The sequence below is a fragment of the Melospiza melodia genome, chromosome 13 (assembly GCF_035770615.1).
Source record: "Melospiza melodia melodia isolate bMelMel2 chromosome 13, bMelMel2.pri, whole genome shotgun sequence".
In the NCBI taxonomy this organism is placed as follows: domain Eukaryota; kingdom Metazoa; phylum Chordata; class Aves; order Passeriformes; family Passerellidae; genus Melospiza; species Melospiza melodia.
Window position 1 is genome coordinate 19,577,136 of NC_086206.1, and position 24,530 is coordinate 19,601,665.

The following is a 24,530-nucleotide window of genomic DNA, read 5'->3' on the forward strand; positions in this document are numbered from 1 at the left end:
AGGATGTTCTTTACTCAAAGTCCACATCAGTTTAAGAATTTAAACTATGGTTGATAAGATCATAAACTTTAAAATTAGCAGAGAGAACTGAATGCTACCTCCAATAGCTAGAACTACATTTACTCTTTTGTTTTACTACCCTTTGATTTGACTGGGCTTATTAGAGGGAACATTTAATTCTTCTATTGAATTGGAATATTTTTGTAAGGTTAAACTAACCCCTGATTTTTTTTGTGCTTCCAGAATCCAAAGGGAGGGATAACTCCTCGAACCACAACAATGACTTTCACCTGTTTTGTGTTTTTTGACCTCTTCAACGCCCTAACATGTCGCTCTCAGGTGAGATGGCTCTGTCAGCAGTAATTTCTTGTCTCAAATCACAAACATAAACATTAGAATACCAGCATTTTGCATGGTAAGGGATTTTTTAATGTTATTTAAAGCAGTATGATTTTTATCAACTTTTTATACAGATAAATTATCCATCACAAGTGCAACTACACTTTCAATTACATAGCTCTAAGTTAATGTTTATGTAACTTAAAAAGAAATGGAAATGAAATGTAAAGAAACAGGGTGTCATTTAGCTCCAACAGACATTGGGAAAAGCTACTTTTTAAATATTTTTTTCCTTTTTTAGACAAAGTTGATATTTGAAATCGGCTTTTTCCGAAACCGCATGTTCTTGTATTCCGTGCTTGGCTCATTTTTGGGACAGCTGGCAGTTATCTACATCCCTCCACTGCAAAAGATCTTCCAGACAGAGAATTTAGGAGTGGTAGGTAAGTTGCAGAATAAATAATGGTTTGTTTTTTTGGGTTTTTTTTGCCTTAAAGTGACTTTAGAAAGCAGATGCCATTCCCAGTTTGCTGCTAGCTCCCAACATATCACTGGTAGGGGAGATCAACCAACAGCTCCAATCTCTGTGTATTTACACAGAGCTGTACCCAAACAGCACAAGTAGTTCATATTATCCCAGCTTAGATTCTGAATATTGATTTACTGCACATAAATGCACGTAAATTGAGACATGCCAAGATTTTCCAGCTCTGCATGATGATATTTCTCAGATCATTATGCAGACACTCCCTTTGTAAAGAGCTGGGTTAAACTTCAGTTTCCCAGCTGAAATGCAACACAGATTTTCATTTCAATCAGCAACTTGCACCCTACCTCACCGTGTTCCATCTACATTGTGCTGTGTCATAAGCAGGGGCAGGGATCCCAAATGATTCCTGCTTCCACCCTCCAAGGGGACTGTCCCAGCTGTGGGTGGCCCTTGTGTGCTGCAGTGCTGTCCCTAACTCAGCTGGCAAGGGCACAGGAGGGCACACAGGGGCTCACCAGCCCAATTCCAGCTGCAGGGAAGCCCTGGGCTGGGATTCCTGCCCAGCTGAGCTCACCTCCACTCCCTCCTCTCCCAGACCTGCTGTTCCTCACCGGCCTGGCTTCCTCAGTGTTCGTGGTGTCCGAGCTCATCAAACTCTGTGAAAAGCGCTGCTGCCCCCCAAAGCACACCAGGGGATGTCACAACTGACTGAGACTGCTCTGAAATGCACCTGGAACACGGCTGTGACAATCTCAATCCACCACTGCTGCCCCCCAAAGCACACCAGGGGATGTCACAACCGAGACTGCTCTGAAATGCATCTGGAACACAGCTGTGACAATCCCAATCCATGGCTTTGTGACCCACACATCCTTCCTGAAGGTACTCAAGTGAAGCTGTACCAACAGTCCTAACACCACAGACTCTTCCACCCCCTGCACGTGAGCTGTCTGCAGAAACCTCCAGAGTGGCTCCTTTTTTAAACCAAGAGCAGGTATATTTTTATAACACTGATGTCTACTCCAGAAGGCTGAGCTAGTCCCAGACAAAAGAAGAGTTTCGCACTTGTACAGAAAATCTATTGTGCATAAACTGAAATTTTATTTATTTAAATCAAAATCATTTTTATAAATAAAATCTACATTTTAAAATGTTACTGACAAGTGTCTGAGTGAGACTCGTGATTTAGACACATCCTTTAATATTTCACTAGAAGAGTGGAAAAGACCTGCCTTGGAGCATTTCTTTTCCTTCAATCTGTAGTGTCTGTGGATTCCCAGATTTCCAGCCTTGACTCAGCAAGGAAACTGTGGAGCAGGGAGCTGAAGTGCCAACCCCCAGCTGTCAGTTTTTGTACCTGTGTGCCTGACAGGAGAAGAAGGGAAGGCTGATCAGACCCAGTGCTCAGCAGAGGATGGATTTAATGGGAAAGGGACTCATTCCAAAGAGCCTGAGGATAAAGATGAGTCAGGAACAGAGCAGGGATGTTGGGCTGTGCAGCTGGGCCAAAACTGCACAGAAGGGACTGAGCTGTTCAGATCACAGCTAAGCCCACTGCTGACAAAAGCTTCCTGGACATTGTTAGGTGCATGAACATGAAGCCCAGATTTCTTAATGATTAAGTTCAGGTTAAAATAAATACTGAGTCTTTCCCAAGCTCGTCTTTTACATTTAAAGAATAATTTGGAATAATCCCATCTGCTGGTTGGATCAGTGGTGTCCTAGTAAATAATGCTCACTGAGACATTTGCTAAAGTGCCAGTGTCAGTTTTCTTGCCCCAGTTTAACACCCTCAAAGTGAAGAGGAAGAGTCTCAGACACAAACTTGTCAAAAAACTACAATTTCAGAGGTCACAATGCTATGCTGTCACAAGAGTTCAAACAGGATTATATTTTGGGTTCATAATCTAGAAAGAAACAGCTTTACTGATATTAAAAATCAAAGAAAACCTGCCCACTGAAATATTTTTTGTGGAGAGCAGCTTTGTACAATTCAGGTTTTTTATACCCTTGCAGATGGTTTTAGTTCTCAAAAACAAGCTTCTGCCTTGTAATGGAAGGAGAATAAAGTCTAGCTGATTATTTTATGTTTAACTGCAGAAATTCAACTGTCTCATCCTGTGTGCCATCTACATGGGAGTGTTTAATGGGCTTAGTCACTGTTAAGTGAAAAAAACCTCTGAGACTCATGGTGGGGGTTTGAGAATGTTCAAACAAAAGCTGCTACTACCACACTTACAGCATCATGTACTTACTACTCCTTACATTGTAAAATTTAATATTATTTATATATATAGAGAAGAAAACTATACAAAAGTATCAGTGCAGTTGTTCTGATGCTTATTTTTTTTTCTGTGTGTTACAAACGTGGGAGATTATCTGGTTTCCCTAAGCAAGTACAGCATAAAAGGACATTCACAGCACTCTCTGTACTGCAACAAACAGCATGGAAATGCCCCAAGCATTAGTTCAGGTACTCCACAAAACACACAGCTGAGCCCTAGGATACCTGGCTGCAGTGATTTGTTCATGCTCTCCTTTCAAAACTAAATTCATGTAATTTTTACAAATGAGATCTATGTTAAGGCACAAGTGCAGATTGTTCAGAATATTCAAATCTGGCTCCCTATGAAAAACAACAGGTGGGGGAAAATCTCATACAAGAAAACACCAAGGGAAAGAATTTTAAGGAAGGCCACATGAGCAGAAATTATAGAATAATGTTTTTCTCTAAGCTGCAAAGAAGACAAATTCATGCCAGCACAAAGGGGATTGGACACAGTCCTTCTCCTCAGGAGGAGAAAAACTGACAGTCAGAGACAGATAACCAAACACTTGTTGCTGAGTTAGAAATTGCAGCCCCTGCTAAAAATCAGGGTTAGTTTTGACAAGTCAATTACAGATAGAATTAGCAAGGTCAAACTAATAATTACTGAGAGATGGGAACTAATTCAAGTAGAAAAAGTCCTGAGTATAAGAGACTTGACAAAACTGGTGGTGAGTGGTGAAGAGTCACAAAACAGAGCACAAACTCCAACAACTGCATTTCACATTGTGGGGATCCTTTTCCATAATAATGATTCATTATGTGGAAATAAAGTGTACAGCAATCTTCTTTAAACATTTAAAGACATAACCCTGATTTTTATTTCTTTCACAAGGTATCTGCAGATCCTATTCTTAATTAAGTGTGGCTGCTTCTTACTCAACCTTTTTTACAGCCTTTTACTCCAGTCTCATGAGGCTACTGAAGAATTTACCTTCTCTAGGGAATTCTGCTGGAGGTATTTTTAGGATAAATATGGCTCCGATGATTCTGGTCTAAGTTTACAAAGCAACAGACAAGTTTCTGCAGAAACAGATGAAGAGAGCTGCACTAGGGAGAGTGTAGTACTATAAAACTTGTGTGACATCCTACAGCTCACATGGAATCAGCTGCTGAAAATCTGACTTAGAAAGCTTGAAATTTAATGCTTTAACTGAAGCAATGCAGATTTATAGCACCCTTCATATGGCATCATGTGGGCTATTCTATGTTCAACAGTGTAAGACATTGTGCCAGTCTGTAAGCTTTGCTGACTAATTCCATTGCATGCAAATAAATATGTGCAGTTGAGGTATAAGAGCTTTAATCAGTGCCTGGAACAGGTTTTATAAATATACAGCTATGTACATGTCAATTCTCCAGGACAGAAAGCCACACTGTCAATAACTTCTGCTGCTTTTAATTCAGTGTGCAGACATGATCTATGGGGAATGAAAGCAGATTCATATTCAGCTGGAGCTCAGCTATGCCTAATGATTTTGTCCCCAGGTAACTTTTCTGTCCTCCCCACACAAAACCCTGCAGGCAGATTAGTGCTTTACACCTAAATATTACACAAGTACAAGGCTTAAGCTTTGTCCCAGACAGTTAGGTACATTCAAGGAGAAAAAAAAAGGAATATCTTGTCCAAGGAACATCACCAGCACTTGAAGAAAACAAAAGTGAAGTTTTTACATGTTGCTGTGGCTTCTTTAGTTCTCATCATCATCACCTTCTTCCTCTTCCATGGGCTCCCGCAGGCCCTCGCTCTGACGGCTTTTCCCAGCCATTTCCAGCAAGGCCTGAGCCTGAGGATCCACATCCAGGATACTCTTCTTACCTTTCTTCTTCAAAACAAAATAAAATACAGTCAATTTAAAGGCTCAGTATCAGGCTACAGGGAAGGGATGTGGTCTGCAAGCTTGGCACAATGGAGAAAATGTGTTTCCAATTTCAAATTTCACAAATACATCAAATGATTTTTACTGCTTCAGCTACATAAAGCAGCCATAAAATTCTCCCAAGATGACAGTGAGATATTTCAAGTTTATTCAGGTTACAAGCCATCCAGGACATCCTGGTTAACCCCACCTCAGTCTGAAATGCTGATGTGAGGTTTTTAAAGAGATCCAGTTACAATTCAACATTTTCTGTAAACAGTTTGCTCTGCTTCTACTTAGAGGTACATGTCCGGTGAAGTCAAGTAGATTAATTTAGTTTGAAAAGAAGTAAAAATTAAAAAGAAATAAATTTTAAAACCCCACCAAACTGTACAGACCAGACAGTTTATTAAGAGAATAAATTGCAGGGATCGAGGAGACTGGAGAGAGGGCTCCTACTCATTCCCAAAAACAAACCATGTGCAGAAAGACTGGCATAAATCTATTCACAGAAGTTCATGGTAAAGCAATAGTAAAGTTACTGATAAAGAAAGCTTTTGAGTTTCTTCTTGAACTACAGATTTGACTTTACTTGAGATTTTCCAGTGCTTTTAGAAACTCTAGGTTTTAATGAGCCCCTCCAAGGAGGTTTCTCCCACAGACCATTCCTCAATATCAAAAAGGCCTTTTGAAATTCAAAGCACTGCTATTCTGACTCTATCACCTCATGACTCCTGATATTCTTTCTTGTGGCAACCTCAGTAATTCCCCTACAGTTCTGTTATTTGGTGCTACAAAACACATGGCACCATGGGGCCAGGTAAAGAAAATATTCACTACAATGGAGAGACAGTGTTTAAACAGAAAACTGAACCCATGAGCTTTGCATTCACACCTTCTGTTCCAACCACGACACAATTTCACAGGTTCAATTCACAATTTCACCTACCCCTGCACTCTCAGGGGCATCTCCCACTGCCCAAACTTCCATGGCATCCAGTGTAAAATCCTCTTTGGCTGACAGCTGGGGGCTGTTGTAGGTGGTGCAGCGAGGTTTGGCTTTGCTGTGCCCCTTCCCATAGTCACTGTCTATCCAGAGCCCAAAGTAGCCATGCTGCCCACCCATACCCTGTGGAGAAATCAGCACATTAAACACATCCTGCACAGGGAAAACAGATGGGAAAGTCAGGAAACCTGAGAGTAAGCTGCTGTGGTCACTATTTATGCCACACTTCTGTGGGAAGGTCAAAAAAGGGGATACCTACAACAATTATTCTTGAATGCAACTAAAAATTTACCTGAGTGATACTGCCCTACCTCTGTGCTTCACAGAATACAAATATCTGTCACTTGTGCCAGAAATTAAACTCCTGGATTTTGTTTATTGACTATTAACAGTTCCATTTCAAACAGAGTGGCAGTGCTCGGGTTTGCTGCCTCCTTTCCATTTAGGAAAGTATCTAGAGAAACCAAATAATCAAATAATCGAATAATATAATTTGATGTTGTTCACTTCTTCTAGAGCAAATTAATTCCAGCCTGCTGCAATTCCCAAACTTATGGGCACATAATGCTCCAAAAGTGTAAAGTATTTCCAGGACAGGTGGTGTGTTGTAGCTGTGCAGAAACTCCTCTGCATCTGGAGAGCTCATTTGGGAACTTGAGCAGGAGCAGCTCCTGCCACTGTCATCACACAGCAGCAGCAGCTACTTGCAGTGTCTGCACTCTCATCCTGCTGGGATTTCTCCTCCATAATTCCAAAAGCAGTTGCTGTGGCAGGGAGAGCAGCCAGTGGAAGAATCCTCAGTTACACAGATTACTGTTTTGTGCTGCTTCAGGCAAGCAAACTTCCTCAGAGAATAACAAGTGAAATAAATCTGCTCTCAGAAAGGAAAAAAAACCACAAAACACTTCCAAACACCACCACAAATCCCATTTCCAAATCATCATTTCTGAATACTTACAAGTCCATTTGGCATAGTCTGTTGGCCATGGTTTAAATACATGTAGTGGTCATTGTAGCCTGTGTATGTGTACACAGCCAGAGTGGGGAAAACAGAAAACAGAAAGCATCTGTTGTCACCTGCAAACAGAGAAGCACCTCAGGTCAGACAAGAGGTCAAGAAATAACAAATAAATTAGAAAAAATAATTTAAGCTGAATAATTCAAAGACAGCAGCTGCCATCTCAGAAAGCCAGTAGATTCCCCATCAAGATTTATACATTTTTTATTCTCAGTGAACTCTGTGCAGTCACAAAAATCAATGCAATTGCAGGCTGTGATCAAGGCCAGTCAGAGGCACCACTAGGACATTATGTCACTATGTCACCTACCCCAGACTGCATTATATCACCTAACACTGGCCAGCTGACAGATCTGTACAAACTGAATGCAGACATCCCCAGTTCTGACTACACTGATAGATAAATCAGTTCAGTCAATGATTTAAAGCAATTTTCACCATGCCCAGCTCAGGATTCAGAGGCACCTGTGGTGTGCTTGCCCTGTAGGCTTTGTATGTTTCCTTATCAGGAAAAAGTACAAGGAAATGGATGTGTAATCAGTGTAAAATAATATTATACCAACTGTCTGAAGTGGTAATTTTCAAATACTCATTTAAGACATGAATTAAGTTTCTAATGTAGCCAGAATGAGGATTCCCAGCAACACCAAATACCCATAGCCCATGATTTTTTCTTCACAAATCCATCACAAACATTCTTTCCAAAGAGTTCTTCAAAAACCCCCTCCTCTCCCTCAAAGTTTTAAGGGAACAAGAAGTTTAGCTTGCCCAAAGAATCCTCTGGCTGCTGGATTTTACAAGAGGAACAAAGACAGTGCACAAATGACAAGAGGAGGCTCAGGTGTTCCTGATGGAGGACTGCCATCCTGTGGTCAAATTATTTAGACACTAATTCATCATCTGTGCTCTACTTCATTCATTTTCATTTAATTTTCAACCTAAGCAGCTACAGGGCTTGATAGATTTCCCTGAAAACTTGTTCTGTGGTCAGTAAGTCCTACAATTTCAAAAGCCTTATCAAATAAAAAAACTATAAATATTAATCAGCAACATGCTTGACTGCCATGCTAAGAATAACTCTGCATGTATTTTATATTCCTTGAAAATTAGTGTTATTTTGGAAGTGTAAGGAACACTCTGTGTCATTAAAGAGACAGTATCCATCAAGGGAACAGGATTCCTCTGCCTGTACAAAAACCAGGGAATTCACCAGAGATACTAAAGAAAGAAAAGTTGAGTTTTACCTTGAAACTGTGGCTTCACCTCCCAGGAGTGAGATGCAAACCCACCAAAGATGAAACCATCCAAGTCCCTTATGATCACTATGCAAGGACCTTTGTTCACTATATGGGCACAGAGCTGGGAGAAGCTTTCCCCGTGGAGCCTGGAGGAAAATAAAAGCTGCCACTTGTGCTGCATCTCTGCAGGCAGGTGGGAGTTGATGTAGATGATGGCTGGGATGTCAAAGAGACTGACAACTCCTCTTCCTTTGATGCCTTTGCAGTGAGGAACCAGGTTGAGGATGTCGTTGGTTTGGTCTGGGAGGGAATGCAGGACGTGGAGGCCTTGCCTGATGACAACACTGAGGAAAACTGAGATCTGGGGGACTCTGTACACCCAGTCCTCAATGACACTCTGGTCAAAACTTGTCTCCAGCAGCTGAGAACCCACGGGTTTTGTCCCATCTGAAGAATAAGACACACAGGGAGAGGAGTAAGTCTCCCTGTCTGGAAATAATCAGGTGATTTTCAAGTGTAAACATAACTGTAATGGACAGAAAACCACTAATGAAAAGAGCCAGGAAAAGTAAAATGTCAACATTAAACAAATTAAACAAATGCAACCATAGAACTGAGAAACCTCTACCTGTGACATTCCTTGGTTGGGCTGTCATGATTTAGAAACACAAACTTCGAGCTACAACTCAGGAAGTGTTCTTTACAAGACAGCAAGATCTGTTATTACAACAGTGCAAAGACAGACATGCTTTATAAAAGGACATAGCCAAAAATACATGATAAATTTTATTTAAATAAATATTATTTAGATACCCGCTCCAATCACCTACAAGTCAGCTATTTGTGAAATACACATGTTCCATGACAAACTAGGACTTCAATCAAATCTCACCTGAATTTAGAGGAGAAAGATGGTAAGGTTAAATAAATAAAATTGCAATGTCATTTTCTAAGCACTAAGTTTGAAATTTTGGTCAGACCCTTAAAATTCAAAGATGTGACCTGAAGAGAGAAATTCTCATGAGATCACTGATTAAACAAGCTCTGAGATAAGCCGAATCAGGGCTGCTTACCTGGAAGTTTCAATTCTGAGAGCAGCTCAGAAGCCAAAGCTTTGACTCCACTTGAAGAATCCCTTGTATTCTCCAAACTCCAACCCTTCAGCTCCTTCCTGTAGCTCAGTACATGGACTACAGATGTGATCAGATCCTCTGTGAACTTAAAAAGATTAAAACATCACCATTTTGGTATTTAAGTGAAATTTCCAAGAGCTTCAAAGGACTGTCTGAAGATAAAGTCAAGCAGTAGTGATGCTGTAATCCCAAAGGCAGAAACATCTCTTGCCATGACAAGTCAGGAACTACAGAAATGCTGTTTCAGTGCCATAGGCCTTGAAAAGGATCCTTTTTCAAGTTGTTTCATACATGTTACTTCACAAAGCACCTCCATAAAATGGAGAATGAAAGAGGGAGGGGAAGGTCAAGTTTTGCAGTGTAGGAGTTGCTAGTGAATTACAGTTCTGTGATATCCCAAATGTTACATAGTTGATCCTGCAACTAAAGCTCTAGAAAGCATTTTACAAAGTTCCCAGAAGCACCAGCCACACCACAGCCCTTGCTGGCTCTTAACCACAGCCCTGCTCTCTCACTGTGCCCCCAACACCCATTTAACTGCTTGTTTACCTCTTGGATTTGTTTGCCCTTCAGAGGCCCTCCCGTCTTGGCGATCATTCTCGTTATGATGCTAATCTTCTCATCCGCATTCCCTTTTAGGAGGTTGGACATAAAAATTACAAACTGCTCCTTGGCAATCTGTTCACTGAGCCCGGCTGATTTGCCAGGCAGGTCAATGCTTTTCATCCCATTGTACAACCGAGCAGTCATTGCCTCTGGCAGGGGCTCCCGGGTGTGTGCCTGCAGCGACAGAAACAGCAAAGAGCACGTTCCACAAATGAGGAATACCTGGTGTGTTCCAGTTAATCTGTGCTGACATACAGTATGTAGCATCAGTAATAAAATTTTGTCAAAGCAGTGCTTTGTCAAGAGAAAAACTAAAAATCTCTATTTTTATAGTGATTTTTTTAGTGATTTAGGTTATTACTGTTTTCTAGAAACACCATGGGCCTCAAAAGAAAAGTCAACACTGTCAAGTCTTAATAGGATATCAACAAAGAGTTTCTAGGTGATAACTCTGGTGCAAAGGTTTACAGCTCTGCCAGTAAAACATTCAAAATTGTGTTTTAATTCTGCTTTTGATAGTGCAGCTCACTTAAAAGCAAAGTGGAGTGTTTTCCATATCTCAGTTTTGGCCTCAGCGGTGTTTAACCCCACATACACGTGTAAAAACATTCCTGGAAAATTTCTCCCTGCCTAGCAACTAATTGAAGCACAGATCACCTGATTTTTAAAAAGCATCCCTGGTGTTAAAGAGAGTCAAAATCAGCACTTATTCATTTGCATTGCATGTTTGGCCCTTTGAATTGAAATCTAGCTGGAATATATCATCACTCATCACAGCTCTGTGGGAAAGATCTGACTCTGGATTCAAAGTGTTCAAGATAATTACAGAGTTTAAAAATAAATCACCTCGAGTACATGCACAGAGGAGGGGGTGATTACCCAGTGTCCTCACTGTGCACAGAGGTGTGCTGAGGACCTGGCTTGACTCTTCCACACTGGGTGCAGCTCAGTGGGGACGGTGCCGATATCAGTGGAGTCCCATCACGCCTGAAAGCCCAACTGCAGCTCCACTCAGGGGAGCTGCTATTGCTGATTCTGGCTCAATACCCCTCCTGGGCAGCCACCTGGGCTGCTGCTGTTTGCTGTTAATGGCTGTTGCTGGGCATGAGAGCTCCAGCACCCTGAGCTGTGTGCTGCTGGCACTGACGTCAGTGCCACAGCTCCCATTGATTCCAGCAGCAGCAGCACAAACAGCAGCCACAGCATCACACCAGAGTGCTCCACAGCGAGGGAGGGATGCTCACAGGGGGCACAGCTGCCTTTGAGAGGCTTTCTGAAAATCCTCTGTGAGCCTCGAGTGGGACAGGCAGCAGGGAACACAACTAAAGCATTATACTCATGGTTTTTTACTTCACACTGCTGATTTACCTGCCTACTCCCTACCCAATCCCACCACTTCACTGAGCTGTTTCATTTTGCTTCTAGCTATTCCAAAGAGTGGGCCTGGGGTGTGAAAAAGGGAGGTGTGTAAAAAAGGAATCCTTAATAACCATCTAACTCACACCTCTGACAGCTCAGAACCCTTGTTTTAAAAAGGATTCATGAAATTATCAAGAGGTTCCTGCTCCACCTGGTTCCCAAGCCATGCAGTGCAGCCTGTCCTGGTCCAGATGCTTGGCACCAGTGGTACCAGATTGTTGTTGGATCAAATCTGTCACATCTTAGTCCAGGCATGAGCACTGTCACCTACAAGGCACAAATGCCATTGCCATTCTCCCTGCACCGACAGGAAATCCTCCAAAAGATTTTAATTTAAGCTGGCAGGAAGGAAAAAGGCAAATGTTCATCAAATATCACACTGATCTGGGGCAAAGCTAGAAAGAGAATTTCTGCCAGGTCCCAAACAAAGACGTTCAGATATCTCAAAAAATGACCTGAAAGACTTATTAATCTGAGTAAAAGCGAATACTCAAAATATTGACCTGCAGTCTGCTTTTACCTTTGATTTTTTGGCACCAAGGACAGTGGATGAACTAGTGCTGAAAAACCAGGCAGCAGGAACATCATTTCCAAACTTGGTGCTCCAAAAATTGGTGGCAGCTCAGAGCCAGCCAGGCTGCAGGAAGGCTGAAGCTGGTCTGTATGCACAGGCTTTGCTGAACACCTTAAAATAACCTGCTGCTCTCAATGAGCTTTAATTGGGCTCCATTATCTGTGTAATATACATCAAACTGCACTTTACCACCACGTTCATTTGGCCACTTAGTTCCTGACTAGCTGAAGTTATTAAGTATCCCAATGACTCATTTTTCTCTTTTCTTGATTAGAAAATGAATGCAAAGTTAATCAGAAGCATAATGCATGTTAATTAGCTAAAACAGGGAGCCACAGTTTAATCAAGTCAAATTGAATTCTCTGCTTTTAGTACAAGTGAAGAGATTAGAGACAGTGGTATGTCAAGGGAGACAGGCATAACCAAATAAAAATTGACTTTGTGACAGCCCCTCAAGACAATCTGTAAATGATCCCACACTACAGACTCCAGGGGTAAAAATATTCTTCCCATTTTTCAGGTCTCTGTGAAAATACTTCCATGCACCCTAACTTACTTCTGAATTAGGAAAACTGCAAATGGACCTAAAAGTGCAATTTACAAGATAAATGCAAACCTGAAAGTCACTACTCTGGTTAAACTGCAAGAAAAAGTTAAATATCCATCCTGCCCCAAAATATGAAAAATTGAGATGAACAATCCTTAAAAAATACCACATCTTTATAGTTTATTTCTGGAATTCTGTTCAATGCACTACATCCCAGATATATGATGAATAACAGACTGTCTTACCTGTAGTGCTGCCAGAGTCACAGTTTTCTTTGCAGCTTTGGCATTTTTTGCTCCAGATGAGCCACTGGATCCTGATAAGGTATCAAAGAGTCCATCAATGTCAGACTGCTCCTCTGGAAGAAATCTGGAAAGGTGATTCTGATAGGCATTGCTTTCAGCATTCCCCATCTTTTCAACCTGAAGCAAAGAGAAAAAAAATCAAAAGAAACATTAAACACAGAAAGGTATCACAAGGGCCATGAAAGACACATCAAACAGGCTGACATACCAGTGCAAGCTTTAACAAGAAGAGCAAATTGGCAGCCTTACAGGAAATTATTAAAACTACTGTTTAGTCTTTGTGTTCACCAAGGCTTATGAACCTGGAGAAGACCTGTGAACAGTAACTGTGCTTTAAAGGCTGACAGTCTGACAGCTCTTGGCTAAAACCACCCTGGCCAACCTCAGTCAAGTCTCTCTCAAATGGAAAAACCAATATGATCTAATGGTAAAATTAGTTTACACAAAAGTGACCGTGAGTTTGACAGCTGGATTACATCCCTAACATGAAGGGAAAAGCCTGATAATGGATTTGTTATGACAGATTATGCTGCACCTTTCTGGTGCATTAATGGACTGAACCTAAGTTTGCCAATATGATGTGGTACTAAAACACCATCACTGCAAAGTCTCTGAAAATCACGTAAGAGTGGGTTTTTTCATGGACACACTATAAAAAGAACGTGAAACAAAGGAACAAAAACATTTAGGAACACAACTCAAGACCCATTAAAAACACACAGATTTTTATTAAACCAATAAATCAATCATTGGGAGTCGGTACCCACAGAATTAAAGCTGGCGGTGAGGGGTTTGTTTGGGATTTCTTTGTTTGTTTTATACTTTTAGTGGTACAACTATTTCTCTCAATGTCCCAGGAATCACCTGCACTACAGATTGATTTTTAGTGTTGTCTGGCCATGTGCTTTTGCCCTTCTCCTTGGAGCAGCACAGCACAGACCTAACAGTGCCCGAAACCCCAAACTCCACCATGACCACAGTGACGGCCACCACTGCCAACAGCCTTCCCACCTAGCTGGGGAAGTCACAAGACTGGGGTGGCAATATGAAAAATATCAGATATGGAACAAAAACATCATTCTGCAGGGTTTTTTTCTGTAAATTCTATATTCTTCCTGACACTTCGCTTTTGTAGTCAAGCCCATCACACAGTCCTTTCTGAAGGACACACTGCTGAGCCCAATGCAATATTTCTGTTCTTAACTTTGTTTACCGTACACAAGAGGCCGGGCTGTGGCTGCTTCACCTTCAGGCCTACAGCCTTGTTTGCCTGAGGAAGACGCCGATCGTGGGGTAAACACCGAGGGCTGAATGGAAACAACTATAACCTAAAAAACAGACCGTGGACATGTCGTTAATTTAAGCAGCGAAAAGGGGCTTTGAAGGGTTTATTCCCGGTGTGCCCAGCTTAGCTCAGCACTGCCCATCCTCCGCAGCCGGTGGCAGCAGCTCCCGCCCCATCCCGGGGACGAGGCTGGGGCTGGGTCGAGTCCACCACCCGCCCCTCGCTTACCGGCAGGGCCCCGGGCTGTGACACGGGCCCGGCCCTCGATAGCCCCCGATGAGCCCCGGGCTGTGACACCGGCCCGGCCCTCGATAGCCCCCGATGGGCCCCGGGCTGTGACACCGGCCCGGCCCTCGATAGCCCCCGATGGGCCCCGCGCTGTGACACCGGCCCGGCCCTCGATAGCTCCCGATGGGCCCCGCGCTGTGACACCGGCCCGGCCCTCGATAGCCCCCGATGGGCTCCACGCTGTGACACCGGCCCGGGCCCGGCCGGCGCCATCCGGCACCTCCGCCCGCACGGCCGGGGCGGAGCGCGGGGCCGGCCCTCGGCCACGGGGAGGGACGGGCGGAGCGAGGTAGGCCGGGAAGGGATGGAGGAAGGCAGAGAAGGGGTGGAGGAAGTAAAGGAAGGCAGGGAAGGGATGGAGGAAGGCAGGGAAGGGATGGAGGAAGGCGGGGAAGGGATGGAGGAAGGCGGGGAAGGCGAGAAGCAGCGGTGTTGCCCCCGCGATCCGGAGGGGACAGGCGGGCGGTGAGGAGGCAGCCTGAGAGCTCCGCAGGCAGCGAGAGCCACCCCGCCTCCATCAGGGCTTCCTCAGCCTTGAGGAGACTTGTCTCTAAGGGAACGCCTTTCCCTGAGGAAACCCTCATTTTTGAGTGGACATTTCCCTCTTTTTTGAGGGAACCCTCCGCCCTGAGAGAAGTCTCCATTTTGAGGGGGCTCCTCCACCCTGAGGGGACCCTTTTCCCTGGAGAGACTCTCCTTTAGGAAACCGCCCTCCCTGAGGTGACCCTGCTTTTCCAGGAACCATTTTCCCTGAGGAGACCCTGCTTTTTCAGGAACCCTTTTCCCTGAGGAGACCCTGCTTTTTAAGGAACCCTTTTCCCTGAGGTGACCCTGCTTTTCCAGGAACCCTCCTCCCTGAGGGGACCCTGCTTTTTAAGGAACCCTTTTCTCTGAGGAGACCCTGCTTTTCCAGGAACCCTCCTCCCTGAGGGGACCCTTCTTCCTGAGGCATCCCTTTTCCCTCAGCTTCCATGGCCCTAAAAAGTGTTTCAAAAAGAGTAAAAATTCAGAGCTGTAGCTGGCACACAGCAACCATCCTTCACAGCTCCTGTCAGGGCTGAGGTGCCAGGTGCCCTGCGCTGAAGCATTTTAAAAACCATCCCAGCTATTATCCTGGGAAGGTCCTGGAAAGGTGTGTGGGTGAAGGTGTTGCTGGCCCTGATCTGTGCTGGAAACAGCTCATGGCTTTGGGAAGGGAAAAGCTGGGTGTGCCTGTGTGTAGTAAATACACTGTGTGTAGTAAATACACTGTGTAGTAAATACACACACCGGTCACTTTCAGGGTAAACGCTCCAGCTCTGGTCAGTTTCAATGGCAGTGGGGAGTGGAGGAAAAGCACAACAATTTGTCAATGAATAGGTTCAGTTTCTGTCTCCTGACTGGCAAAATCAGGCTGGGGTGAAGCTGAGAGGTAAAAAGGCTGTACACGGGCTAAGGGACAAATGCAAGGTGACAGGGACTGGCCATGCCTTCAGTCAGACATGTGAAGGCTTGGGAGAAAAAATTTTAACCTCAGTGGTTGCAAAACTCTGGTCTCACAACCCGCTTTTTTTTTCAGGTTGGCAACTTTTCATCCCATTTGCATTATTCTCCTTGTTCTTTCAGCTACAGGGTTTGGTTTCTGCAGCTCACCAAGGCCACAGAGCAGTGACACCATTTTGGTCCATGCTTTGTCTGACTCTGGTTGATTTTCTTGCAACCTGAGCTCAGTGTAAAGCCTCCTTCTCCTTCCAGAGATGGGAAGTTCACACAAATCTGCAAATTCACACAAATCTGGTATTGTGAGTGTTCCTGCAATGAAGTACCATGGAACAGGTTAGCAGCTTTGGCATTTAACTTTTAATTATAGTCTGATCAGTGTGTTTTCAACAGAAAGCAGAAATGTACAAAATAAGATAATTTAGGGGGAAAAAGTAGTTTCCCAGAGAAGTTATTAATGTCCCATCCCTGGAAGCTTTCAAGACCAGGTTGGATGGGGCTTGGAGCACCCTGAGCTAGTGAAAGGTGTTCCTGCCCATGGCAGGGGTTGGAATGAAATGAGCTTTAAGGTCCTCTCCAATACAACCCAATCTGTGATTCTATCTGCACTAACCATGGCAGAGCTCCCACTGTTTTGCTCTTTTTCAGGAATGAATAAAAGTCTTGATTAACTTAAATCACACTTTTGAATTGTGGGGTGTTTTTTTTTAACCTTCACAGGTGCAAAATTTCATAAAAACCTATAGAATAGTCTTCCTGTTGCCAGCTCAGGAACAGATTGACCAGAATTCCAGGGTGGATGCTGTTTCTGACTCTCTCTGATCACCACTAGAGGCACAGGAGTTCCCCAGCTCCTTCAGCAGGGTCAGCACATAGTAAAATAAAAATGAAATAATTAATGGCATGTTCGTAGGATGTGAATATAACCTGAGCTAGTGGAAGGTGTCCCTGTCCGTAGCAGAGTTGAGATGACCATTTTTACTCCAAACAGCTCGAAGCATTCCAGGATTCAATGACATTGCTCTGGAAACTGCTGGAGATGTCTTTGCCCACACGATGGCATCGCATGTTTAGGAAGTTCCCCACACTGCGGGCTTCAGCCCCGCTCCTCGGGGGCTTGAATTCCCCCTTTACACACTGTGCGTTAGAAGTAAAACCTGTGTAATAAATTAGTTTATCCCTTTCCTGTTAACTCTACGTGAGGACAAAACTCTGTTCTTGGTGGAAATCCTTCCCTGGGCTACATGAGCAGGCTGTGGAAAAAGTCTGCTGTGTGTTTGGTTTCCATCAGTGTTAATGAACTTCTAGAAAGTGAAACATGCACAATGAGAAAAACAATGTTATTTCATTCAAGTTAACTTTTTCTTCTTTAATTTATTTTTAAAGGTTAGTCTTTCTGTGGATGTATTGCTTCACATGCAATTGGATTTTTACATTTGTTTGTTTCACTAGTTGTGTTTCATATTTTATCTCTTCCTGTAGGACTTTTTTTCAGTCTGGAGATACAAGACTTGAGATTCTTGTAAGACCTTGCACTGACAACCATCCAGCTAATTCTGAGTGGCCAGTATCATCTTCACAAAGAAATGATGATTTCAAGATGCTTTTTCTCCAGAATCAGTCAAAAGCTGCTGAAAGGTACTTGGCCTGGTTTAGTTCCAATTTATCCCTTTTTGTTCAAGCCTTGCCCGTTTGTGACTGAGCTGACTGCGAGCTGTGGGTTTGTTTGCTCTAACCCGAGCTTCCTGCTGCTCCTGGAGTTTTGTCACTTCCCTGTGACATTAGGCTGTAAACTCCAGCCCTTAAAGCCACGAGCTACTCACACTAAATCGCACAGATTATGCTCCTGCTGGGGGAATTTCCAGGTCAGAGGCTAACCAGCCTTTCAACGCCTGTTCTTTGCCCTGTAAAAAGTCAAGCTGGAAACCTGGTGCGTGAGGGCAGCAATTCGCAGCTCTCCTTAAATGAGTCGTCACTTCCTCATGTGTATTTTCAGCTACTCAGCAGAGCTGGGGAAGTGTCTCGAGTGCTTTGTTTCTGCCAGTCAGAAAGTGAGAATACACTAAGATGCCTTTTAAGGACATTTTAGAATACACTGGTGTATAAAGAAGAGGAAAAACACACAAGAGGGTTCTATAAACAATTGTGGCTAATTTTGTGAACTGGTGTTAGACGTGTGTTTGATTGCAGAGTGAAAAAAACAAAACCACAAACCCCCAAACTATTTATTTAAAAGATTATATATTTTTGACTTTAATAAAATGGAGTAGGTTTGGTTTTATTAGTTTTCCAAGACCACAGAAAATTTAGATGACCTTAGTTCCAGGTAATCCTCATTTCAGTTCAAGTCTCAGTTCAGGTAAGTCTTTTTCAGTTAAATTATTTCAAGATAAGAAAATACAATATAAATTATGAGCTAAGCAGCTCTGCATTTATATCAAGCACATGTGGTTTACCTCAGTTATCTTTAAGTTTCTTTAAAATAATTTTTTCTCCTCTCTTGAGTTGGAACAGAGAAATTTTGCAGCTCATTAGTCTTGTATACATATGTTAAGGTTGTTAGTCTCTGGTGTCAGTGACTCAGAATCGTTCTGATTCACCTTTGATATGATTCATACCTCGCACTGAGCTCTCACTGAAGGCCAGCTGAGAAAGGGACCCTGCTGTGCCAAAGACTCTGCAGACAGACAGGATTTCTGCTCCAAAGAGCTTATAATTAGCTGCTCTCACACATGCAGTGAGCAGAGCTCCAGCCCTCTCAGCCACAGGCATCTGGGAACTCCAGAAATGGCATTATCACACCGGAGGCACTTTTCAGCAGGGTATTTTGGGGTACGCTCACCTCCTGGGAAAGAGAGATTGGGACTGTAGGTCCAAATAAGCCGTTCAGTTTGAAGCCTCTTGCAGCCTGGAGTGCAGATAAGCCCTGCTGTAAGTCACATGGAGGAAACACAGCTGATGCTTTTCACTTCCAGTTATTACTCAGCATTTCAGTTATATTATATTGCAGAACTTTACCCTTTGCAATAGAGGTCACATTTGAGTTAAAAGAGATAAATTATAAAAGGCCCTTCCATGTTTTAGGCTCTAAAACAGAAGTTTCTGAACACAAAAATCATTTCATCCCTTTTAATGCCATTAGGCACAGTGTTTCCTGTTTTGATGGCACATGAAGTTTCACAAGGCATCTGCAGTCACAGTGAAATCCTGCAATAATATTTGATGAAACTAGTGGTAGGCTCGGCCTTCTGATCATCTGTAGGGTGACCTCAGCAGAAAATCCTTTTGACTTTAAAAGGTATCCTCCAAACCTACCCCTCATGGCCTTTTATGTTTGTGTTGTTCAGCTCTGCCTGTAACTGGCTGCTGTAGGAGCTGTAACTTCACAGCTTCTCACCTGATTTGCCTTCGGGTTTTTGTAGGATTGCCATATAAGGGTAAAAGAAAGTCTGATTCTCACCCAAACAGAGTCCTTAGGTAGTCACAAAGGAAGTTCTGGGTTTTGCAAGTCTTTGTACTTCCCTTTACAAACCCCTCTGCCTGCTGGTAAGCAACTCTTCTATAAAAGGAGAAAGGGTGCAGTGAACAGATGAAATCTGATTATTGGGGTTGGAACTAAGTGATGTTTAAGATCACCTCCAAACCGTTCTCTGATTCTGTGGTTAGAACATGCAGTATTTTAGAAAATGTACTTACAGGTGAGATAACATTCATATTAACCACAGCCAATTCAACAAGGCGAGCTATCCTTAACAAGAGAACCTTTTCCACCAAATATGCAACCTATGATGCTGAGAAATCCTACACAGCCCCTTTTGTTTATTTTCTGCTTAGCCCAGGCCCAGTTTGAATTAAATTCCAGATTACTTACTGCATTACCCAGCTCTTTTGTTTTGTTTGCAAAGGTTTGTAATCTGTGTTTAGTGAAAAGCATAGAGGAATACAACAAGCTTGTAACTCAGTAAAGGAATCAAATAATCAAATGGTAGAATTCTGAATATCAACTGTCTTTGGGTTTGCTTCTTTTTTTTTTTTTTTTTGGTTGTTGGTTTAATTTTGGGGTTTTGTCATTTACAGGTTGCTTTCTATGAAGGAATTTTAGAATTTCTTGAGGGTATTTTCTCCAATCAGGAAGTCTTCCATAGCAAATGTATAACTTTAGCTGTTTCCATATATAGTTCTGCAGGATGGAAAGCAGAGGATGCAGATGGAAACAGAAGGTCTCATTTCCTCATTTCCTCAGAACACAGCTTAATTCCCTCTATTTCAAATGTAATGTGGGCAGCACTACACACAGTAACACTGTGGCCCAGACTTTCTGTTCTGTCTGTGAGCATGGATCACCTCACAGGCTGTTATCACAGTTGTGTCCTTGGGGTCAGACTGTTTGGTCTGCCGGCCCCAAACCCTGGAAGTGCCACCGCCAGCAGAAACAATGAGGTGCAAACACAGTGAAAAACATCAAACAATTTTAGAGCACTCTGTGGCTAACAAAAACATGTTTAAGTAGGAGATGGGAAAGTTCTGGTAACATTGCTGAACTCATTTTCATTCTTGTTCACCTCTTTAATGCATGCAGACTCTTTGTCCAAGCAGTGGGAGAAAACCCCTTGAAACATCCTAGATTTGTGAGGGAAGGCTTTCTCAGCAGGGCAGCTGTGTTTCTTGGCACTGTGCAGTATTGACACCCACCATGTAACAAGAAACCAGTGTTTTGTCCTCTGTTGTATGGAAAACCCTTAAGTTTTGAAAATAAGTGATGGAAACATGATCATGGCTTGTGATGTCAAGAGCCATTGAGGAAACAAATAAATTTCTTGCCATTTCAGGGGTTTATACAAGTGGCATTGCCCTGCTTTGTTATGAGCAGCTCCTTTTCCCACACAGCTTCTTCCCTTCCACCTGAGCTGGATTTGATCTATTCATTCTTTGTTCTTGTTCCTGTTGTTTGTGCAGCACAGTTTGTTTTCCACTGTAACTCATCTTTTTGACTGCTTCCCATATTTCTGTCCTGGTGTGGAATGTGGGTCTCAGAGTCCAAAGCCTTTGGTTACCTTTCACAAAGTGACCCAGAGCCCACCATGGGATGGTTATTGCTCAAAACAAAACCAGTGCAGGTTGTGGGAGCACCCAGTTGTTGCTGACTGCTCAGTGTGGGGATCTCTGCTCCAAGAGTATCCAGGGAAAGGTGAGACACCAGATCAAAGTGTGGGAGAGGAAGCTGTTCCTGCCTCATGACTCTCCCAGGGGTGTATGTGTATATATATATAATATATAGTGTGCAGTCATGTCCTGGTACATCTCAGTTTTGCCAAATTGCTCCAATGAGTTCCAGTTTGTTGTTTTTTTTTCAAAACTTTGGGCTATAAAAGCCTGGTTCTGGAGCAGCTTCCTGTGTGATCCAGCTGGATGGAGTTTTGTCATTTGCCTGTGACATTAGGCTGTAAACTGCAGGGTAACCAGCTCTTAAAGCCACAAAATACTCACACTAAATTGCACAGCTTATGCTCCTGCTGAGGGAATTTCCAGGTCAGAGGCCAACTACCCTTTCAATGCCTGTTCTTTGCACTGAGAGTGTAAAAAGTCAGGCTGGAAACCTGGTGATCCAGCAGCTGGATCCTGTATGATCCAGCAGCTTCCTGTGTGATCCAGCAGTTGAATCCTGTGTGATCCAGCTGTGCTCCCTGCTGGAGCCATGAGCTGTGGGAGGAAGTTAGGACAATAAACTGCTCCATCTCAGTGTTTATTCCATGTGTGGGTACTCCAGTACCTTCATTAAACACGTGTGGCAGATGTGTCCCCCACAGATGCTCTCCAGAGCAGAACACAGCAGCTTTCTCTGTGGTTTCTGTTTTCAAGTTGTGCTTTATCACAGGAGATGGAAACCATCATTACCAACAAGCAGTCTGAAACTGCAAATGCAGCTCTTCTGCCCAGTACAAAGAGCTGTTAAAGGTCAGCCTGGCTCTTTACAGCTTGGGCCTAATTAGGCACTGCAAACAAGCAAGAGGATAACCTGTGCTTTTATACTGAGGAAGGTACCAGTGAGATCAAGATAATAGCAGTGAGCTGGGACAGCTTTGAAGGGCTGCCTGTAAATCAGCTGCTGCTAGAGGTGACTCAGAGCCCGTGTCCCCAGACAGGGCTCAAGTTGCAGTTTAAAGCAGCGATTTCCAGCACTAAACAGAAAATGTGTCACAGGAGATCAGAGTCCAAGCCAAGCTCTGCCTTTAGGTAGGGCTCTGTGCTGGCAGCTGATGTGGGGAAGGGGAGATTCATGGTGGGAAAAGAAGGTGAAGTGGTGAAATGCTTTGTGTAAATGGTTGGGATTGAAAAATGAAAAAAACTTTATTTTCTTTTTCTCCAAGGTCTGTCCTTGTCTTGCTCTATGGCCTCAGGCAGGTTTGTTGTTCACTTGTGCATCTTCACACAAATACTGAAAGAGTACATGGTGTAATGGCCCTGATTTTATTGCAGTGCTGTAGCAACATGCTTTCTAACAACACAGGGAGGAAAAGTAACAGCACTGTTTCTACAAGCACCCCTGTAGCCACCCTTTATTCCCATCCTGCAGAAAGAATCTCCCTCCCTTAGGTACCTCCTCTCAGAGGCAATCCCAAGCTGTGAGGCTGCACAGAATAAAACTGGTTTCAGTGGCTTAGAATGCATCAAAAACCCCCTGACACTCAAAAACGGCCACAAATCTGGCAGAGTGTGAGGCCAGCACCAAAAGTGGGTGTCACACGATACCTTCTGCCACTCAGGGAGAGCAGGCTGTTTCTATGGCTACTACTGCCTTTCTCTCAAATGCATGAACCACTGGTGCTGATGAGATCATATTGTATTATAGAAAAAAAATATTTCCTCACATACTGCTTTACCCTGCAGCATTTGTTGAGCTAGTAAATACCTGACTTCCTATGATAAAGACATTTTCCACTTAACGTATTTTTATAAAAGGGTCGGATTTTCCTCGTCTCTGATTTGTAAATGCATCCATTTTGGCCTCGAAAATCCTTGTTCTGGTTTCCATGACAACAGCTCTGATTTTTGAGACTATTTCTTCCCCTTACTTCATCTTGGGTGGGGAAGAGTTGCTGTCCCCTTCCAGTAGCAGTGCAATGGGCAAACAAAATGGTTGTCTTGGAGGAGAATCTGCAAACTTGAAGCCAGAAACTTCAGCCAGTTTTTTGAAACACAAGTGAGAAATGGCACTGCTAACCTAGCACAGGTTTGAGTCAGATTTTTTGTACATGAAAAGTCAAGTGCATATGTAATTCCAGGAAATTTTAGTCATGTACCACCCAGTCATGTACTTAACAAACTGCTCTGGTATCCCTGAATAGCTCTGTGTTGGCACACAGCAAAACAACCAGACAAAGAGGATCCAGCCAGTCTGTTCATATTGTCATTTTACAGATTAATTAGTACTGAATGCACTTTATTACTTGAAATACACTCTCACCAGCTCTATTTTTTCCCTCAAGACATCCCATTTTCAGTACTGAACTGTTGGACTGTCTGTTTCACAGATCATTCATGGTAAGGCATATTCCTTCAATGTGGAACGCTGCATTTGAGACCATGGGTAGTAAAGGCACCATAAATAATCCATAGCTGCTCAGTGCATTTTGCACTTTTAACATTTTCAGGAAAAATGAAGATAGACAGCTGCTGGTACTCCATGGCTGAAGTGGTTTAGTAATTGCTCTTCTAAAATGATAAAAAGGCCTTTTTTGCAAACTCCTCAGAAAATCCCTGGAGAGGTCTTGGTTCCTTTTCCCTGCAGAGAAGAAGCACAATGTACCTGCATCCTTTTGGGTAATAAGTACCTTCAAATGTGCTGTCCACTCAAGTTTCAGATGAAACTTCTCTCTTTTACTTACTGCAGAGTTTTCCTAATGTATGTGGGTAAAAGGCATCATTACCACAGTGTTTTAGGTATCATTGTATCATGGCATTATAATCTCACAGATGGCATTATAAACCACAGTGTTTAAGATAGCATTGTACTGTGGCACTATAATCTCATTTTAGCTAGCAGCAGCTTGATAAATCATCTACCCATTCCTGAAACAAGCATGGGATTGCTCCCAGTGTCTAATCGAAGTGCTGGGGATTCCAGCCCATCTTTTGAAGCAGAAACCCAAGAGCAGGTCAGGTATTCTCCATTAAGAAAGAAGGCAGGAGTATCTAATTCAAGATGTTTTATCCACTCCATGTAACCTGTCTGTAATTCACATTAGAGGCTGCTCTGTGACTCTTCTGTCCCCACCTGTGCAGTCCCTGGCACATCTCAGGGTAAAGTGAGATTATTGCTGAAAGCCAAGAGCTGTTAGGAGTGAATCAATACCAGGCACAACACAAAAGTGATTCAGTGATTGCCTTAAATAACCACGCACAGGTTTTGCCTTCTGTCATGACTAAAACATGCTGCCCATGCTGAGTCCCTTGGGGACAATGAAGTCACAGCAGCACCATTTCATCTGTGCAGCCAACCAGAGACAATATGAGCACCCTCCTTTGCTGTGCCCTACCGTGACATGCAAGGGATTAAAATGTGAGTCATCTGCTAAAAAAACACTGATCCTGAGGCACTAGGATGGCTCTTAAGAAAG

The 24,530-nt window shown here is 43.1% G+C and overlaps 2 protein-coding genes and 1 long non-coding RNA gene across 6 annotated transcripts in view; 2 read left to right on the forward strand and 1 right to left on the reverse strand.

Moving 5' to 3' along the window:
- Positions 1-1,985, forward strand: part of ATP2C2 (ATPase secretory pathway Ca2+ transporting 2) — a 27,562-nt gene extending 25,577 nt beyond the window's left edge. For both annotated transcript variants that reach the window (XM_063168113.1, XM_063168114.1), the window contains 3 exons: positions 244-339; positions 641-782; positions 1,425-1,985. In XM_063168113.1, the coding sequence (XP_063024183.1) occupies positions 244-339; positions 641-782; positions 1,425-1,537 (351 nt within the window). In that variant the 3' untranslated portion in view covers positions 1,538-1,985. The remainder of the gene's footprint in view (positions 1-243; positions 340-640; positions 783-1,424) is intronic.
- Positions 1,907-14,530, reverse strand: MEAK7 (MTOR associated protein, eak-7 homolog). 3 transcript variants are annotated; one of them, XM_063168117.1, is made up of 9 exons: positions 14,374-14,530; positions 14,074-14,188; positions 12,801-12,977; positions 9,959-10,189; positions 9,350-9,494; positions 8,283-8,723; positions 6,979-7,097; positions 5,964-6,143; positions 1,907-4,978 (listed from the first exon to the last, which is right to left on the reverse strand). In XM_063168117.1, the coding sequence occupies exons 3-9, from the start codon at positions 12,966-12,968 to the stop codon at positions 4,847-4,849; spliced, it is 1,416 nt and encodes a 471-aa protein (XP_063024187.1). In that variant the 5' UTR covers positions 12,969-12,977; positions 14,074-14,188; positions 14,374-14,530; the 3' UTR covers positions 1,907-4,846. The 3 variants fall into 3 exon arrangements, with proteins under 3 accessions (XP_063024187.1, XP_063024186.1, XP_063024185.1); XM_063168116.1 differs by having other exon boundaries at positions 1,907-4,981; positions 14,079-14,188; positions 14,374-14,527; XM_063168115.1 differs by having other exon boundaries at positions 1,907-4,981; positions 14,374-14,527.
- Positions 14,531-14,564: 34 nt separating this feature from the next.
- The window catches only part of LOC134424384 (uncharacterized), a 69,075-nt gene continuing 59,109 nt past the window's right edge, over positions 14,565-24,530 (forward strand). Inside the window, exons 1-3 of the long non-coding RNA XR_010029402.1 lie at positions 14,565-14,722; positions 16,039-16,248; positions 17,395-17,550. This is a non-coding gene — a long non-coding RNA (uncharacterized LOC134424384). The remainder of the gene's footprint in view (positions 14,723-16,038; positions 16,249-17,394; positions 17,551-24,530) is intronic.